Source organism: Erythranthe guttata, chromosome 12 (genome assembly GCF_056151865.1).
Source record: "Erythranthe guttata isolate IM_541 chromosome 12, IM_541, whole genome shotgun sequence".
Classification (NCBI taxonomy): domain Eukaryota; kingdom Viridiplantae; phylum Streptophyta; class Magnoliopsida; order Lamiales; family Phrymaceae; genus Erythranthe; species Erythranthe guttata.
This window is the reverse complement of record NC_142544.1, coordinates 3,030,090-3,049,903: the sequence shown is the minus strand read 5'-3', so window position 1 is coordinate 3,049,903 and position 19,814 is coordinate 3,030,090. Positions and strand designations below refer to the sequence as shown.

The following is a 19,814-nucleotide window of genomic DNA, read 5'->3' as shown; positions in this document are numbered from 1 at the left end:
ATGAACAGCCTCCACAAAACGCCTGATGTAGTTGCGGAGTGTTTCATTGTCTCTCTGTACGATAGAGAAGAGATGTGCTGGAGTTTTAGCATATTGCTTATTGATGGCGAATTGGTTGGTGAAACGCAATGACAATTGAGCGAAAGTGTCAATTGATCCTGTGGGCAGAGCGTTGAACCAATTCATGGCTCTCTTGGATAGAGTGGTGCGAAACATCTTGCACATTGCTGCATCTGTCGGGCCATATAGGTCTGCCATAGCGTGGAACTTCTCTATGTGTTCCTGCGGGTCGGTAGTTCCTTCGAACTGAGGTAAGCCCGATACTTTCACTCCTTGAGGCAATACCTCGTTGAGGATGTTTAGGGTGAAAGGACTGCGCCTTGTTGGGACTGGCGCTCTTCCGTCAATTGGATTGTTCAATCTGGGGAACTGGTTTTGGCGAGATACTCTACTATTTATCTCGTCTTCCCCTTCATTAAAGAGATGAGCTCTTCGTAGAGACGCATCACCCCGTTGGAGCGAATGGTGGCGTTGTTGTCTGGGTTGTGGCTCCCTGTGATTGGTAGATAGCTGCATCCGGGATCTTGGATCTGAAGTGGATGAGGATACACTTATCCGATCGTCATTGTTCTGGGCCGGTTGCTGCACCCTGGGTGGCATTGCGGGTGGAGCATTAGCTGGGATCACGGGGGGAGCGTTAGCTGGGATCGCGGGGGGAGCATTTGCTGCCATCGTGGCGATATATTGCGCCACCGCATCAGTGGCGGCGCGAGTAGAAACTTCTGTTATCATTCGTTGGAGTGCCTCCTCGGTTATTTGAACCGTTCGAGAAGCAGGTAGAGGTGGAGCCTGTAGTGGAGGATCGGCGAGTGGTGGATCCCGAGGGGGAATCACCTGAACCTCACGTGGTGGATCCGGAGCACGTGGAGGAGGTGGCAAGCCAGAGCCTCCTCGAACTGGGAGGTTGTTAGCTGTGTCATTCTCTCTCCGAGTGGACTCAGGAGGATCTTGCTGGCTACGTGATCTGGTCTGCATTCCCACAGACGGCGCCAAAATGATGACGTAAAAAATAAATCACCTAATGTGTTGAAGCTGGGAGAGCAAAGTAGGTCACGTGCTCACGAGCTAGATAGTCCTAAGAACTTTAATTTGCTCTAGGATCCTGCGAACAGAAAACACATAATCTAAGCCGGGGGTTGATCCGGCGGAAACCCCTCCGACGCTCAAGTCAGACGTGAAGATAGTTGGTAATTGTAGAGAGAATTTCTCAAGAAGAATTGATTGAATAATAATAACGTACCTTCATTCGATGAATTTAAGTTCTATTTATACTTTATTGATTGGGTCGAGACAATTTATCGGGCCCAACCTTATTTGGGTTTGATTGGGCCTCTGTAGAAATAACTATTAAGTTGGGCCTGTGGTCCAGTAAATGTGGGCTATTGGGCTGGGCCAATAGGTATATCAATATATATGGGGCAATTTGCTATAGGTCCTCCTATAAGAGATTATATGTGTTAAAATCCATCTAATAAACTCTAATTTCCAGCAATTTGTTGTATTTATAATTTGTCAAAAGTACCCCTATCAATATCTCTAGTAATATACGGTAAAATATATCTTCAAAATCCAATCCCCCATTTCTCTCCCTATTATACTGCAAATCCGAAATTCCAATTGCAAAAATCTTGAATTCGATTTCTCCCCTTATTCTTCAAATCGAAAATCTCACCACGAATTTTGAATCCTTCAAGAGGTTTTGGGTGTTTGGTCGTTTGCAGTTTTACCAGGTCGTTTGCATTTTGTCTTCGTTTTCGATTTGCTGTTCAATTTTTGGGTTCTTGGTCGTTTGCAGTTTTGGGTGTTTTGGTTGTTTGCAGTTTTCGATTTGCAGCAGTTTGCAGTTTTCGATTTTTGGGTTCTTGATCGTTTGCAGTTTTCGATTTGCTGCAGTTTTCGATTTTTGGGTTCTTGATCGTTTGCAGTTTTCGATTTGGTCGTTTGCAGTTTTCGATTTGCTGTTCAATTTGCTGTTCAATTTTTCGATTTGGTCGTTTGCAGTTTTCGATTTGCTGCAGTTTGCAGTTTTCGATTTTTGGGTTCTTGATTGTTTGCAGTTTTCGATTTGGTCGTTTGCAGTTTTCGATTTGCTGTTCAATTTGCTGTTCAATTTTTGGGTTTTTGGTCGTTTTACCAGGTCGTTTTACCAGGTCGTTTTGGGTACCAGGTCGTTTTGGGTGTTTGTCGTTTGCAGTTTTACTTCGTTTTGTTTGCAGTTTACAAATTGTTGTTGCCCACTTTGACTTCGTTTTGTTTGCAGTTTACAAATTGTTTGTTGCTCGGAATCAACGGCTGGTGTTAGGGTTTGTTGTTTGGAGTTCATACGATGGCCAAAACACGATTAAGTCTTGGTAATCAATGATCCTTTTGTATTTAGTTTGTTTGCTATTTATTTCAAATATTTCAATACTAATTTGAGAAACCGTTTTTTCCCCCTTAACAGCAAAGGATGATGATGATTTCCAATCCCCGAAATCAGGTAAATTGAGGGGTTTGTGTATGTTACGACTATGGCTATGTTTATTCTAAAACAATACGTTTGAAGAACCTAATTATGTGTTCTGACTTTGCTATTTACATTTATCTGTTATGAGTTTGCAAGTTGAATTTCATTATGTTCGTTTTGGATTTCCAAATTTTACTGCAGTCAAAACCCAAGAACCACTAACCGTTACAGAAAAGAAACCCCGCTTCACATCATCGTGCGAACCTCGTTTTGTTTTCCATGTATTGCACTTTGCAGTTTCACTCTATGTTTGTTGATAAAAGGATTTCATGTGTTTACATTCACCTTGTAAATTCCAAGTTCAAATTGCAAATGAAAATATTTGCTTTTTATATTTGCATTCTGTAAATATTGTTTTTCTCAAACTAATACTAATATCAAATTTATATTTGTTGTTTTAATGTTTGCATTATTTGGGGTAGGGTTTGTTATTTACTAAAATAATATAACAACACACAATCAATAAAAAACAATAATTTTTTTTTTTCGAAAAATCCAAAGAAAAAAGAAAGAAAGAAATGACATTGTGAGATTTGAAGAAAGAGAGAGAAAGAAGAGGTCAGAAAAATAAGAGGAGAGAGAAAGAGAGAGGAAAGATAAAATACATGAAATCGTGAGGAGAGAGAGAAGTGAGAGAAAGATGAGAGTGATATGGGGGATTTGTTCCCTTATTTTACATAAATAATTATTGCATATTAATATTAATTAAGGGTATTTAGGTCTATATACTAATAATTTAAATTAATTTACATTATTTTTATTGACTAAAGGACCTACACCTATATTCATCTTATGAAATGGACTTCCACCTATATAAGTTTCAAATAATGGGTGTCTAGCCAATTTCCCCTATATATATATATATATATATATATAAAACGTTTACACTAATTAGAGATACTAGTCTTTATTATTACTTCTTCGGTCTTGTTTCTACTTTTTTTTTTTTTTTTCTTTTTTTTTTTTTTGTATAATTTGCAAAGATTGTTTAATGTTTCTTTGTATTAGCTTCAATGGAGATAAATCTTTGTTTTTCTCTTATTTTTCATAATTATTATTTTTTTATTACAGTAATATAGTAACTATATTTGATATAAATCTGAAACCCGAGAAAATAGATGAACCCAGTTCCAACCTATATTACTTAGACTCAATGACATATAAGCTTGAGTCAATTCAAGTTCGGTTCACATAGCCCGATTGCCAACCATGTCTACTATCAGAGCAAATGTTTAAGGTTTGAATCATACTCTTCCGGTACTTCCTCAATTTATAATAGGATTTAAATTTCTAAAACAAAATAAAAAATTCATACTAGGTAATATTGTACCTTATTATCCAAACATATTTTTTTTATTTTACACACTCATTTGCCAAAAGACAAAATCCAAGTACTTGATAAACCAAGTGATTTATTTGTCGCTTGTTTTGGAGGCAATTACAGTTAAAATCTCACATATGAATTTGTAGGAAGAGCCACCAATCTTGAGACTCTCTTCACCACTCATTTTCAATCGTTTAACATTTTCCCTCATTTTCAAACCTTCTCTCTCCTCCATTAATCTCCTCACCATCCTCTCTATCTCCTCCCTCCCCACCACCGCCTTTGTCGGCAACACCCCTGGCCGCACCGCCACCTCCACCTCCTCCGCCAGGAACGCGGCGTTCAGCCTCTGCTCCGCGTAAAGCGGCCATGCAATCATCGGCACGCCGCTGGTAATGCTCTCCATAGTCGAATTCCACCCGCAGTGCGATAGAAACCCTCCTATTGAAGGGTGGTTTAGTATTTCCACTTGCTGGGCCCACATTGGAACCAATAACCCGATGTCACTGGTCCGGGTCGTAAACCCCTCCGGAAAATAATCCGGAGCGGAATCAGACCCGTTGCTTATATTGAAAAACGCGTCGTCCACACGGCCTGCGGTGGGGGGGCGTACCACCCAAATAAATCTCTGTCGGCTCAGCTCCAATCCCCACGCCAGCTCCGTGGTTTGTTCTGCTGAAAGCATACCGCCGCTTCCAAATGAAACGAAAATTACCGATTCGTCCGGTTGCCGGTCTAGCCAGCTCATCAACTCGGTTTTTTCAGTAACCGGTTGGACCGGTCTTCTCAGCGGTCCGATTGGGTAAACCGGTTTCTTCATTACGGATCTCATATGCTCGTTCCGTCTGAAAGATTCTAGGGTTTCGGGCTCCAAATCGGACCACGAATTGCACAAAACCCCATCGAATAAAGTGATTTCTTTCCCCATTCTTATGTACTCGTCGTACTGCTGGTCGTTCCGGTCCAGCATCGGGTCGACCACGTCCTCGGGCCGGACCGGTTTGCAGCCCGGAATTCTGAGCGGTTCGGGTTGGTCGGTGTACTGACCGTTGATTTCTCGATCGAGAACCGGGCTGTAAATCACCAAGGCGGCGAACCAGGCGGTGGAAGGGGCGTAAACGTACTTGGGGAGGTTGAACTCGGCGGCGATCGGCAGTAATTCGGTGCCGAAGTGGTCGACGATGAGGGCGTCGGGGCGGCGGTCCATGGCGGCGATGGCGGAGCGGACGGACGGCAGGGCCTGGCGGACCATGAGGCAGAGCTGGGTGACGACGTTGGTGGAGGGATCGACGAGGTGGGAGATGTCGACGGGGGGGAGTTGTGTGATTTGGACTAGGTTACCGTAGACGGGGAGATGGAGGAGGTTGGACTCCGGCGGAGATACGGCGGTGGTGACCTGAAGGACGGTGACGGTGACGTTGTGGTCGGCGGCGAGGCGGTTAGCGAGGACTAGCATGGGTATGAGGTGGCCCATACCGGGGCTGGAGACCATTGTAATGTGAAGATTGTCGGATGAGATATCCATCACTGTTACACACTCTGAGTTTTAGAGAGAGAAAGAGGAGAGAGAGAATGTCGGTGTGTGTGGATGATAGAACTGTATGAGTGTATATTATTTATACATAAACAGTATACTGAAATTTGAAATAACAAAAGAATATTTGTGGAATCAAATCATACCAAAATAATGATGCATTTATGTTGCTACCTACCCTACAAGAAAAACAAATAAATAAGAAAAAATCGAGTGCAGTTACATTGGGGGTGCGTTTGGTTTGGTTTGGTAGAGCAACTGTACCGAATTTCTTGAATTAATGTCACTATCAAATTTTTGGTATTATGAAATTTGTTACTATTGCTGTACCAAAAGTTTCGGTATATCAAAAAATCGATATGGTTTGATATGGTCATGATAATTATCAATTTTTTGTTGTCTTCTATTTAAGTGAAAATGAAATATCATTTTTCCAATGTAATTCAAGGCTATGCCTTGTTTAAAATTGTTCAAAACTATTATTTTAGGCGTAATATTCTAAGGTCCCGTTTGGTTGCCAAGATAAGCCATGATTAACTAAATAGTTGGACTTAATTTGATGTTTGGTATCCTCAATAACTTGTCGGGTCGACCCACCAAAATTATATAATCATGGCTTATCTTGTCTTATCTTGGCTTATCTTGCCTTTCAATGAGTTTTTTTTGTTGGACCTTTCAAGCTCCAATAAAATAATTGGATCTCATTAGATTATTTAATCTTATCTTGGCTAATCTTATCTTGTCAACCAAACAGGGCCTAAATATATGTTTTTAATTTACATAGTATAAAATATTTCTAAGATAAAATTGTAATATAATTTTTTTTAGCATAATTTAAATTAGGAGTGGGAACGAGCCGAGCTCGGCTGTTTTGGCCAGCTCAAGCTCGAGCTCGAGTCCATGTAGCCAAGCTCGAGCTCATCGAGCCAATTTTTTTTGGCTCGGGCTCATTTAATTTTTTTATTAAAATTATTTATTTTTTATTAAAAATTATTTGTAGGAAAATAAAAAAAAATATAAAATAAATAATAAACTCTAGTTATATATATTTTTTAATTTTTCTATTATTATAATAATATTTTATATTATTATGAATTATCTAAGTAATATAGATTTGTTTCTAAATACTAGAAATATTTATTATTATAGACTATTTATTATTTAGTTAATAATAATAATAATAAGAATAAGAATAATATATATATATATATATATATATATATATATATATATATATATTAAAAAAAAAAAAAAAAAAAAGGCAGCTCGCGAGCTGTCGAACAACTAAATTTTGGCTCGAGCTCCAGCTCGAGTTCGAGCCTTTGTCGAGCCGGCTCGTCAAGTTCGCGAGCCGGCTCGGCTCGTTTACCACCCCTAATTTATATCATCATTAATGAAATATAATATTTTTCAAATACTTAAAAAGTAGAACTATATTAACTAATAATAGTTAGCATACTATCTTCACTATTTATATAAAATACATTAGATATTAAAATAAAATTTGATTTATTTTTATGTAATAATAATATTCCAGTACGGTAGGGTAATACCATTTTAATCATATTGAGTATAGTTGCCCTACCAAACTATTTCGGTACGGTACGGTATGGTACGTTTATCGTTGAGTTGAAATATTTCGATAGAGAATCGGTATTGTTCGGTAAGGCGACGGGTTAATAGGGCAATATGATTTCCAAAAAAAAAACACCGCTAATTATACCCACCATGAATAATCTTTAAGTTGCGATGGTTATTTAACATGATAATTTTGAAACCACCAGTAATGTAAAGTATTTGACTTCAAACTATGCGAGTTTGACCAGATTTTGAGGTGAAAAATGAGTTTAGACACGAGTTGAAAGATATTTTCAGTGGCAATTATATCATCTACATAAATAATTAAAAGAAGAATATTAGCATCATAATTTTTAAATTAAAAGAGAGGAATCATCTTTACTTGCTATATTTAAAATCAAAAGTAAAGAGATAACAAAATAATTTGTTCAACCAAATATGCTTGAGATCTCTTGACTAACGCTAAGATGCTTGAGGCAACTAAAATAAGCACTCTAGTAGTATTTTACTGAGCCAGTCGAAAGAGGGTATTTGGTTAAGTTTATTTTAAACAGCTGATAAGCTGTTACGTTTGATAAGATATTTTAAGAGCCGATAAGTTGTTACATTTTATTTTTAGGATTAATTTTTAGAGTGTTTGCATAATAAACTTATTTCCTATTTTTACTCATTATAAGATCTTAAAAAAAAGGTGAAGTAGAGGTACTTATTTAAAAAGATCTTATTTTGTTCTCCAATGGCTCATTTTAAAAAAAAATTAAGATTTTCTGTAAAAAATTACCAAACACTTTGGAAGAGTTTATAAGCTCTAAAACATCTTATAAGTTTTTTTTAACATCTTATAAACTTAGCCTAACACCCTCTTAATATCGCAATATATGTAGTTTACTTTAGTATTTTACTTTTACTAAACCCGATATCCATTGGCGGAGCTTCTATTGGGGGGGGGGGTGGGGGGGGGGGGGGTGTTGCCCCCCAGAATTTTTATTTTTATTTTTTTACTACTAGTCTATATATATATTATATACTAATGCTTATTGATATTGAATGGATATATATATATTATATACACAAATAATTAGTAATTGGTTGGTTTATTATCTACTATTATATATTATTATTTTATTTACAAATATTTATGTATGGACATTAAAAAACAAATTATTATTTCTACCTTTTAAGTTTAATTTTCTATTATAATTTATTCTATAAAATATTTTGTTGTCAAAACAATATTTATAAACTTATGTAAAATAAACTGTAATTTCATTACCAATTCTTTTTTTGAAAATTCAGAAATTGAATATTAAATAAATTTGAATGAATTCCAAAATTCAAAAGTTACGGATCATAATCAGCAGAATTCAAAAAAATCAAGTCATTTATTCACAACACAAAATACTGATCCGTAACTTTCGAAATCTCTTATATATCCCAATTACAATAAAAAAAAAAAAAAAAAAAAAATCGGAAACCGAAACTTTCGGAATGAAAAACATTGTCACAAAATCAAAAAGAAAAAAAATTAAATAAATAAATAAATTCTCACAAAACTTACCTCATTTTGCATGTTTCTATCATTTAATAACCACCAGTTCGCATTAAAACTAAAAATATATATATATATTACAACTACAACAGATGTTTACAAAACATGTAATTTCTGAAATGGTGTAGGCAATAAAGATGCATGTATTCAAGAACCCCATTCCTAATTACCGTTCTGCCACTGAGAAACAACATTGAACCAACTCATCAAAGTTCAAGTTTCCTTCTCTACATGATGCCGACTGATAAAATATACCATTCTTACACATAATTTCATTAAAATAGAAATCAATAAAGCATTTAACTCTACGTAGCTCACCATCGAATCTCGAGCTACGAAACGGCTTCGTCTTGAGCAAATACGGAATTTTCTTGACCAATCATGTAAAATACCTCATCGGAAAAAAGACGCTTAAGCATGAGCTTTTCCACTCCCAAGTGTAAGTTCCAAGTCATCCATTCCAACAACCTCGTGTATTTGCTCGCCTTCCCAAGCCATTACAGCACCATTCTCAAACTCGAACTCAGTGCCACCACGTGCCCTCTTCGCCCCACAAGGAATCTGCTGATGTGGCGGTTTCACAAGATTATAAGTCGGCGAAGTGGGCCCCGCCTGAAAACTTGCCCAGAAATCGGACTCATCGCATTCCGGGATTGTGGGGGGTGTAAACCGCCGGCGGCGGGTGGGGCTAGAGGGGGCCGAAGCAGCGAAAAGGGGGTGGATAAAAGAATTGAACGAGTTATTATTATTATTATTGTTATTATTATTGGGAAAAGATTCCCAATGCGGATTCGGATTGGAGCTTCTAGAAGGAGAGGAGAGAGGGGGTGTGACGGGGGCGCTATTGCATACACGGAGGAAAGGTAGGATATACGAGGTGGGGTTTCTATCACCACGTGGCGGGCTTGGATAGGACGAGGACGTAGGGCTGGCGTGGTAAGAGGGTGCAGGGCTTGGGAAAGCCGAAGAATTAGGGCTTGGTTGGATTGATGAACATGCACTGATGTTTGCTGAGGTCATCGGAGTGTCGGATGGCGGTGGTTTGTGCCCCTGTGAGTGAAAATGTACATATCTATCAGAGTTCATAAAATTCTATATTTATTCGGAAATTACGTAGTTTGAGATAAAAAAGGGATCGAAAAAAGAAACCATCTTTGACAGAATGTAGAGAAGAAAACATCTGAGTGTTCTTAATTGCAGATCACAACATAAGCTCTAGTCACTAAATTCAAGAATGCATTGAGAAAATTTGTAATACATCGATCAAATAACAGAGCAGCAACAAAAAAGCAAAAAATTAAATCCAAAAATTAGGTATTCATCACAAAAAAAAAAATCAAGCTGTATATCCAGATTAGATCCAGGAACAGAAATCAAATTAACACAAAATACGAAATACTAACTCAGCAAATTGCTTAAAATCGAGATCAATTGAGAAAATTTAACAGAAAGTAAGATCGAATTAAAGCGACGGAATTGAAATGAGAAATTGGGGGTTTTTGATAATTTGACCTTGCGGTAAGTGGTGCCGTCTTCTTCAACAACCCAACCAGATTGGGCGCAGAGGGCTTTGAGTACTTCATTGTTGTCGCAGTGTTTGGGGAGCTTGAAGTTCGCCTGAGCTCTGAGACCGGCGTAAATCTTGGCGGCGATTGCTCTCCTCTTCCGCTCCCTTCTCTTGTTCGTCTCTCTCTCCTTCCACGTCGACAGCCGCCCCGTCGAAGAATCGCCCGCCGTCATTTTATCAGCTCTGTCGTACCCCACCGGAAAACACCGCCGCTGCGTTTTTTTCTATGTGTGTGTGAGAGTGTGTGAAGTGTGTGTGTTATGGTCGTTGCTGAGGAGGAGAGAGGCTGAATTGGTACATGGTGGTCACGAGAACAACACCACCCCCTACCCCCACCCCACCCCACCCCCCCCCCCCCCCCCCCCCCCCCCCCCCCCCCCCACCCCACCCCACGCTTTATTGGTATTTGTTTTAGCCATCAAATAATAATATTAGATTTACTATTAAATTAACAGAATTGATAATTAAATAGTGTTATCAAAAAAAAATACTATTACAAAGCATTAAATGTTAATAATTAATATTTCATGACTTATTTTGAATTTTTTTTTTATTGGAGTTGCTCATCAAATTTCATATATTTATGGAATTGTGATTGGTTTTGAAATTTTGAAATTTTAAAATTGGAGTTGGAAGAAATTTTGTAGTTCCGAAAACGATTAATTTTCAATTTGTTTTGTCTGATTTTCACCCAGTCCTAAAGCTTATATCTTTGGGTGTTACTAGAGACTATAATTTATTTCAAAAGTTTGGGACTTTAAAGACTTCGATTTTATAGAAAATATATGTAATGTGAGACTCGTAACTAGTAAGGTGTAAATAAAACTGAATAACAAATAAGGAAGGTGTTGAATGTCATTTCAATGTTACTGGTATAATTTTGACTTTGAATTTGATTATAAGCATTTTTTAGTTTGAATTTAGCACAATTATCGCAACTGCTAAAGGAGATGAGGATTCTCGGATGAACTATGATAATATTATTGACGATATTAAGATTGGCGCAAGGTTTCGAAGCTTTCAAAGTTTGTCATGTCATGAGGGAAAGCAATCGAGCAGCTCACTAAATTGGTAGGTTGTTTTCAATGAAGTCCTTTACTTCGAATATTTTGCCGAGATTTATTCAAGATATTGTATTCTCTGGATCATTACATTAATGAAATGTGCTAGTTTTTTCAGTAAGAAAAAAAAATAGTAAGACTTAAAATATAAACCAAATTTGTAGTCTTTTGAATTCATTTTATGTATAGTCCAATTTAAATCAGCTAGATTAAATATCGGATGAGAGAATACTACATGAATGATGAACATTTGTTATGACTTTGATGTTTTTAGTTTTTACAGATTCACACTGCAACCGATTTACGCATAACTCTCTCAAACATTAATGTACTTGATTCGTGTTGGACTGTAAAGCAAACACAGAGGAATTACAAATTTGTGTTTTAGTTACGGTAAATTTGGACTGAAAATGAGTCAAAATCACATTTGAAGTCAGAACATTACCGGTAAATTTAAAACGACAATTGGTATTTCAAACTTAAAGTACATTGACATTTTATTAAGTATTTATTACATTTATTCGTTTCGATCCGATTTTATATGAAATAAATTTATCCAAACAAGCCAATAAATTTGGAGTGATCATCAATTTCATATTTCTTATATTTGTTTGTCAAATATATTTAAAAACAATAATGAGGGTCTTGGAAAGACATAACAGGTATTTCATATTTGTGTATTTAAAATAGAAGGAGAGAGATTGATATGATACCCCTTGAACTAAAATATTTTAGTAAATATCATAGTTAAATTAGAAAAAAAAATCTTATTTGTTTTATTTTCAATAATTATATTTATAGATGGTAAATTTTATTTTAAAATTGAAAATAAGTTAAATTCTGGAATTGTAGAAAATTAATTGAATCGTGAGAATAATTATAATCGGAGAACTGGCCAAATGCATCGGCGCCGAAGGGCTCGTCGTCGGACAAGTGGTGGATATTTGCTCGGAGGGGTTATCGGAAGTGAGTTTAGATCATTTGGAGTTTATTCATCTCCACAAAACCGCCCCTCTATTGGAGGGGGCCGTGGTTTCGGGAGATATTTCTGGGGGCGGAAATGAAGCAGAAATCGAAAAATTGAGGAAATTCGCCAAGTGTATTGAGCTATTATTTCAAATGATTGACGATATTCCTGATGTGACAAAATCTTCTAAAGAATTAGGGAAAAGTGCAGGGAAATATTTAGTACCCGATAAAATTACGTATCCAAAAATAATCGGAATCGAAAAATCGAGAGAGTTTGTTGAGGAATTGAATAGGGAAGGAAGCTCAAGAGCAGGTTGTTGGATTTGATACTAATAAAACTGCTCCTTCGATTGCTCTAGCTAATTATATAATAAAAAAAATATAACGCCGTTAACTCTTATTTAATAATAAGGGCTCGTTCGGTTACCTATATTGGATTAGATTGGATTACATGAGATTGGATTAATTCCCTACTGACTAATTAATTATTTAGTTAGTAGCATGTTCGGTTTCTTAGATTAGATTTTCTATTAAATTTGTTAAAATCGGTTATTATATATGAATTGTCTATAAAACCACTTAGTTTACAATAATAAAATATGATTTTAAGGATAAAATTGTCTTTTTCCTTTTTAGTCACCCATTCACCTACCAACCGGACATGCTATTAGTCCCTACTATTTAGTCAGTAGAACCTTATAGCTGTAACCGAACGAGCCGTTGCCGGGCCGCTAACTCTTATTCTATAATTAAAAAATATATAACGCCGTTGCCGGGGATCGAACCCGGGTCACCCGCGTGACAGGCGGGAATACTTACCACTATACTACAACGACTTCGATGTAAAGCTTAATTTTGATATATTATTTTATCAACATTAGATCATATTTAGCATGTATATCTCAGAAATTATTATTTATTTATTAATGTCAAGTTTTCATGATATTATTGCATTTGTAATGCATTTTTTTTTTATTATTATACAAACGCATCTTACATTATAATAACATTTCTTTTTTCATAAATAGACGTCGATGAAAAAATATTAGTACTTGTAATTGATAGTTTCCTTTGGGAATGTCATAAAAAAAATTAATATTAAATTGCAAATTTATAATTCAAATAATAAGAAAATATAATCTTTTTAAAAATGTGTTTATAATAGTAGTGTAAAAATAAATTTAATTACTTATGGTTGTGCCGATACAACTCCAGCAATAGATGATGATTATACAAAATAAAAAGTAATGTATATGAAAGTAACACATAAAATATTAAACGAAAAATATTTTAAAATCTAACTTCTATAATTGATAGTGATGACGTAAAAAATAAATCACCTAATGTGTTGAAGCTGGGAGAGCAAAGTAGGTCACGTGCTCACGAGCTAGATAGTCCTGAGAACTTTAATTTGCTCTAGGATCCTGCGAACAGAAAACACGTAATCTAAGCCGGGGGTTGATCCGGCGGAAACCCCTCCGACGCTCAAGTCAGACGTGAAGATAGTTGGTAATTGTAGAGAGAATTCCTCAAGAAGAATTGATTGAATAAATATAACGTACCTTCATTCAATGAATTTAAGTTCTATTTATACTTTATTGATTGGGTCGAGACAATTTATCGGGCCCAACCTTATTTGGGTTTGATTGGGCCTCTGTAGAAATAACTATTAAGTTGGGCCTGTGGTCCAGTAAATGTGGGCTATTGGGCTGGGTCAATAAGCATATCAGATAGATACGCATTATTTTTAAAATATAAAAGAAAATATATATATATTTGTGTTATCTTTGAAGAGAAAGAAAGAAGAAAGAAATGTGCAAATATAATTAAAGGTGTATAGCTGAAAAAATAGGAGATTGATGTTTGGTTTGAATTTTGAGCTTTTTCTAATTAAAACATTAATAGAGGGAGAAAGTTAGTTTTAAAAACTGAAATCTAACTACAAAATATCATAATCAACTCAAAAAAAAAAAAATAGCATAACCCGACATCAAATTCAAAGTAACGAAAACAATTATATTAATGTAAGAGACACCTAACACAATTTCAACAACAAAACCCGGAAAAGAAAAAAAAAATAGCGGCGGCGAGATGGAGGTAGAAGGAGGTGATGGCGGCGATGTGGAGGAGCCTCCCTAATGAGGTAACCAAAAACCTTAGCCATAAATAATGGTGTACGATTATATAGAGCAACTAGGGGTGAAAGTCGCATGGATCGGATTGGAATTTGTCTTTTTGGAAAATTGGCAAAAAAATTCGGAAGTACAAAATTAATTCCAATTCCAATTCCAAATCGGCGGAAATTGGAAATTCCGTTCCAACTTGCACCCCTAAGAGCAACACATAATATTTAAACAAGTAGAGAAAAGTGGAAAGTAAAAAATACATTTTAAATAGGGTTGATAATTTGTGTAATATGGGGGGGTGAGTTTAAAATTTACATAGTACTTTGGAAAGAGAAATATTTGAAAGAACAAAAAATAACGCCGTTGCCGGGGATCGAACCCGGGTCACCCGCGTGACAGGCGGGAATACTTACCACTATACTACAACGACTTCGATGGTAATACAACAAATTATTACATATATAATTTCACATTTCAAATCAGTAATGTCATCAATTTTATGTTTTTGACGGCAACTTATTTCATCAAATTTAGATCATATAAATTATGATACGTCCAAATGATTCTTAAGTCTTACCTTTTAACTGTTGCATTTTTAGCATGTTTAATTAATAAAAACTGTCAGTTTTCCTTAATAATTTATGTTCTTCACAATATTTTTCAATAAGTAAATTTATAAAGTTCTAAAAATTTAAATAAACTTATAAGCTTAGCCAAACACGATCTTAGTAAATAATGCTCAGATTCATGTGTTATTATTTATTGGATAAACTTATATATGTATTTATTTTTTATAAGAAAAAGTTATTTTATATAGATTATTATTATTAAAAGTTGCGCTATATATCATCACAATTTCTACATGCAACTGGAAATTGGGAAAAGAAAAAAAAAAACTGAAAATAAAAGTAATGTTTATTGTGTTTATGAATTAGAGAAGGCACAGGGGTGGGCCCCACCAATCTGTTGAAGCAGCTTCTCCAGCTTCACGTGATTACTGCACCATTCCTCCATTAATTTGTCTTCTTTAGCTTCTGCATCCCTACGCAAACCCTTCATCTCCTCTCTGTATTCCGCCTCCATTCTGCTCACGTACGCCGCCTCCTCCTCCCTCAACCTCCTTATCCTCTCCTCCACCTCCTCCGTCTTCTCCCTCTTCCGCCGCGCCTTCTCCGCCTCCAGCTGCTGCTCCACCCTGCTCAGCCGCCACGTCGCCTCCTTCTTATGCCTCATCAAGTTCTCCCTCCCTTCCTCCAGCTCCTTACAGTGCTGGATCAGAATCCCTACCTGCTGGATCGGGAAGTTGAACCGGTTCGCCAGCGGCTGGACCGGATCCACCACCACCGCCGCCGCCGCTTCGGATGGTGACAGCGTCAGGCTCACGGAGGGAGACGGCGTGGCGGAGGAGGACGAAGATGTTAGAGACGACGTCGTTGTTGGTGTGCTGTTCATGTTCAACCATGGCGGCAGCGCCGCGCCGGAATTCGGCGGCGGATCGGGGAGCGTTAGGTTATTGACCGCCGGCGGCATAATTATACCAGCTGGCGATGTAGGGGATTGGAAGGAGGAGAATAGATTAGGCTGCACGTACTTCTCCGCAAACGTCTCGAGTATATGGTCGTACTTTCCCTCCGGCGAGGCGGCGCCGCCGGCGGCGGCGGAGCCGCCGGGCGGAGTAATGCCGTAATCCAGGTGGTGATGAGAAGAAGACCTCTGGAGGTGCTTGAGCTGCTTCTCCTTGAAAACCTCCCACCACTTGCCGAGGCGCTTGGCGGTGCGGCCGGGGACCTCGGCGGCGATCTTCTTCCACTTGTTGCCGTACTTGGCCTGAAGAGAAATGACGAGATGCTGTTCGTCGGCGGTGAGTGATCCTTTTTTGATACCCGGCTTGAGGTAATTCTTCCACCGCTCGAGGCAGGATTTAGGGTCTCTATCTAGGGTTTTACCCATTCTCTGAGATATGAGGCTCCATTCCTTCGGGCCGTACTGCTTGGCGTAGGCGCGGAGGAGGGCGTCTTCTTCCGGCTGCCACCTCTGTCGATCCTTCATCTCCGAACAAATACCGCCACCACTACCATGTTTCGGAAAAAAAAATAAAAATCTGTTGTGATCAATTAATTATGCCGCCATTGATGAAGTTGAAGCTTTTGCTGTTTGTTGTTTCTGTAATATAATGGTGGAGAGAGAGAGAAAGGAATTGAGGTACTGTTTACTATTGGGGGGGAAAGTATATATATACAAGTGTTGGGGGGTAAAAAAAGAAAAAGTGGGGGGTGGGGGGTGGTGGACGGTGGTTGTGGTGGGTGGCAGAGTGATGAGTCAGAGTGGTGGAAGTGACGGGACAGTGGGAAGAGGGGGTGAGTGTACAGCTCTGTATAAAGATGCCAAGTTAAAGATGAGCTGTCTAGTGTCTAATTTGCATTATGCACCCCCAAAATATTGCAAGTTAGGCACCGTGCACCCTCAAATTTTGCATTTTGTACCCCAAAGTATGGCAAGTTAGGCACAATGCACCCTCAAAGATGAAAAATGAAAAAATATAGCACCCTCGGATTATATTTCATTTCGCAAGATGCACCCGAAGATTAAAAACTTCCCCCTTTTTCTTTCGTTATTTAATCGGCAAACTTAATATCAATCTAAGATCGTATTAGTCGCTTTAATTTATATTTTGCTCACATGCTGGGCATACGAATTTTAGGAGGGTAAAAATGGTATCAGTAAAAGTTATTTTACGACTCTAATTATTTATCTAGAACCCTACTTACCATGTCTGTCGTTGCGTCTCTTCCCAGTCAAAGATTATGGTTGAAGGTGGTGTTTGCAAACGATTACTTAAAAGCAGAAGTTAGTGATTGTGAGTTAAGCCAGTTTTAGGTGCTTATTTCTAAAAGTTGAGGTGTTTGCTATTCTTCAAGAGAATGAACTTAAATAGAAAAAACAGGATTATAGGTGCTTTTAAAAAAATAGCTTAAAGTATATTATTTTAGAAAAAGCAAAAGTTGATTTTGTAAACATCTGAAACAATTATGAGCAAAAAAAAGCTCATAATCACTTTCAAAAAGATTTTGCAAACACCACCAAAATATCGTAAATTGAAGTGACTAATATGACCTTAGTTGAACATTGAGGTCGATTGAATAATTAAAAAGATGAAGATTTTAATCTTGTAGTGCATCTTGTAAATTAAATATAATCTGAGGGTGTGCAATGCTTTTATTTTATTTTTGAGGGTGCAATGTGCCCACCTTGCCATATTTCGGGGTGCACGGTGCAATTTAGCCTTTTGTTTTTTGTGTTTTTGCGTTTTTTTTTTCTAATTTAAAGCGAGTGGTGACCACTTTCCAATCATTTATAGCATTTATAATTTATATATGAACATGTGATTTATTTATTTATTTTTGCTAGGGGTTGGTCTAGTATAATATACACTTCTAATACCATCATTAATGAAATTCAAGTATAATAAAATTTGTTAGATTTTTTGTATTATTGTCCTACTAAATGAAATTGAGACTGTACATCAATCGATTATAGTCATTCATCGATTTTGTTTACAACGTCTGATAAAACAATCAGTTGGTTGTGCAATACGATCGGTAAAAGAAAAACTATCAAACCGAAATTCAAACCAACAACTTCACTATGGAAAATATTTCAATTTATAATAATTTTTAAGTTAAGTAAATACAAAATTAATTCTCATTATTAATACAGTCATTTTCCAAAAAAAAAATCAATATAATAAAATAAAATTTCGGTAGTATGGGAAATTTGAAATGTGAATGTAGGTGAAACGCGTGGAATAGACGTATCAAAGAAAGCGAGTGGGAGTGGTAAAACGTGATCCCAAAAGGGGGCTGGGGGCGCCTGCGGGGACGCATCAACGGATTTCTCGGATCTGTTGTGGGGAAAACGTAATCAGTGTTTTGGTCCGTTGGTCCCAATCCCTACAGTTCCTTTCTCTGCAATGCGTGCCAGTTACCACAGTCGTCGTCAGAGGAGGGGTTGGAATTCCAATCCAATCCCCATGCGCGCGCGCACTTTACACAAATAATAAATAAAGCTATCTTTTTCAACTTTAATTTTCTTAAAAATGCGATTTTCTACTTGTAGCTTGTTTTGCCCCTGCCCCCATGTACTAATCAGAGCAACAAAAGCCCTTGGATCCCATTTTCCTTTTTTATTTATTTTAATATAAAAAAAGTAAATATGGTATAGGGATCATATGTCAACATCCAATTTCTTCAACATTTTTTGTTTTTTTGAATTTAGTGCATATACAACTCGAAGAGTATAGTTTCCTCACAGATTTGTGTATGCAATATCATGGATTAAAATAAGGTGAAATAGCACTTAACCCCAGGGCTAGGTATGGGCCGGGTCGGATAATTATCGTTCAATTACCTACTCGATCTGACCACCTAATTTTGTTGAAAACTGAAAATCATTATCGATCTGACCATTATGGGTTATTTAATGGTTGACAACCGACTTTATCGTTTAAATAATGGGTGGTTGGTTGGTATTATCCCATTTATTTATTGTTACTTTTTTTTTTACCATGGTAACATGTTTTTAAAAGTTTTTTCTCAAAATATTCAAAATTTTGGGAAAACTTATGTTTGAAAAAATCTTAACTTCAAAATTAAGAGTTTTTTTTTTTTTTTTTTTTTTTTTTTGTATGATAGTTTTATAATAAGTAAATATATAATGAAAAATGTGAAATAAGAATTATAAAATAGAAGTAGTACGGAGATGTTTATAAATTTGTGTTTTGAGTTTAATAAGAATTAAAATTAAATATTTATAATAAATATGAAAACCACCGACCGACCCATTTAAATATGGGTCGGTTAAAATTATCGGCTGGACAACAAAATTATCGGCCGAAAGAAACGGGTCGAAAATGGGTCGGTTGGCTGATAAAATCGACTCATGCCCAACCCTACTTAACCCTCTTCTGATTTGAGCTTTGCCCACATGATCATCTTTTACTTTCAATAAAATCACATAACTCCATGTAGTTTGAACTTCGTGCACATAACCCTTAATATAAGTACATAACTTTTCTATGGTATTCCACTTGGTGAATAATCATGTTCATAAGGAAAATAAAAATTTTGAAGGTACAAGAGGGTTATGTACTTTTATAGTAAGTGCACAACTAAGTTCAATTACGTTCTAAAAATTTCGGATATTTTCATAATTTGAATAAGAAAACATGTTTCACTTGGAAATTTCAGATTGTAGTTGGCGAAATTCAAAAATTTATTAGTTTAGTCATTACAATTATAAAAAAAATTGATATCATAAATGTTATTTTTGGATTTTTTTTTCTTTTTCAGAATTAATTTCAAAAATTAAAATTGAATCCAAAGAAATGGAACAAAGAACACATATGTCCGGTTCCGATCCAGAAAATGAGGAAAGTTGGAGATCAAGATTTTTAGAATTTAGAATGAAAATTATTGTTCCAAAATCGATTTTGTCTGCTCGGAATGGTAAACATCGAAAATTTCCTCCGCTATTTGATGGTT

General features: G+C 36.6%; 3 protein-coding genes, 1 long non-coding RNA gene and 2 other non-coding genes across 6 annotated transcripts; 1 reads left to right on the top strand and 5 right to left on the bottom strand.

The window, feature by feature from the left end:
- Positions 1–1,768: 1,768 nt before the first annotated feature.
- LOC148766228 (uncharacterized) lies at positions 1,769–2,571 on the top strand. The gene is made up of 3 exons (XR_016034964.1): positions 1,769–1,790; positions 2,321–2,411; positions 2,504–2,571. It is a non-coding gene; the product is annotated as an uncharacterized LOC148766228 (long non-coding RNA).
- Positions 2,572–3,903: 1,332 nt separating this feature from the next.
- LOC105967837 (anthocyanidin 3-O-glucosyltransferase 5) lies at positions 3,904–5,540 on the bottom strand. Its single transcript, XM_012992437.2, is given in 2 exon segments — positions 3,904–4,169; positions 4,171–5,540. Coding segments are annotated over 2 exon segments (1,269 nt in total). The 5' UTR covers positions 5,416–5,540; the 3' UTR covers positions 3,904–4,145.
- Positions 5,541–8,597: 3,057 nt separating this feature from the next.
- On the bottom strand, positions 8,598–10,439 carry LOC105967832 (protein BZR1 homolog 1-like). The gene is made up of 2 exons (XM_088826236.1): positions 10,064–10,439; positions 8,598–9,601 (listed from the first exon to the last, which is right to left on the bottom strand). The coding sequence occupies exons 1-2, from the start codon at positions 10,289–10,291 to the stop codon at positions 8,963–8,965; spliced, it is 867 nt and encodes a 288-aa protein (XP_088682362.1). The 5' UTR covers positions 10,292–10,439; the 3' UTR covers positions 8,598–8,962.
- A 2,473-nt stretch (positions 10,440–12,912) lies between these two features.
- Positions 12,913–12,984, bottom strand: TRNAD-GUC (transfer RNA aspartic acid (anticodon GUC)). The gene has a single exon. It is a non-coding gene; the product is annotated as a tRNA-Asp (tRNA).
- Positions 12,985–14,632: 1,648 nt separating this feature from the next.
- On the bottom strand, positions 14,633–14,704 carry TRNAD-GUC (transfer RNA aspartic acid (anticodon GUC)). Its single transcript has one exon. It is a non-coding gene; the product is annotated as a tRNA-Asp (tRNA).
- Positions 14,705–15,057: 353 nt separating this feature from the next.
- On the bottom strand, positions 15,058–16,900 carry LOC105967835 (protein rough sheath 2-like). The gene has a single exon (XM_012992435.2). It carries the CDS (start codon positions 16,321–16,323, stop codon positions 15,199–15,201), a length of 1,125 nt encoding a protein of 374 aa, XP_012847889.2. The 5' UTR covers positions 16,324–16,900; the 3' UTR covers positions 15,058–15,198.
- Between the last annotated feature and the right edge of the window lie 2,914 nt (positions 16,901–19,814).

Coding starts and splice junctions, on each gene's coding strand:
- LOC105967832 (XM_088826236.1), bottom strand. CDS start 10,291: ATGACGGCGGGCGATTCTTCGACGGGGCGGCTGTCGACGTGGAAGGAG. Junction 9,602..10,063: donor ACGGCACCACTTACCGCAAG/GTCAAATTATCA, acceptor TTTCACTCACAG/GGGCACAAACCACCGCCATC.
- LOC105967835 (XM_012992435.2), bottom strand. CDS start 16,323: ATGAAGGATCGACAGAGGTGGCAGCCGGAAGAAGACGCCCTCCTCCGC.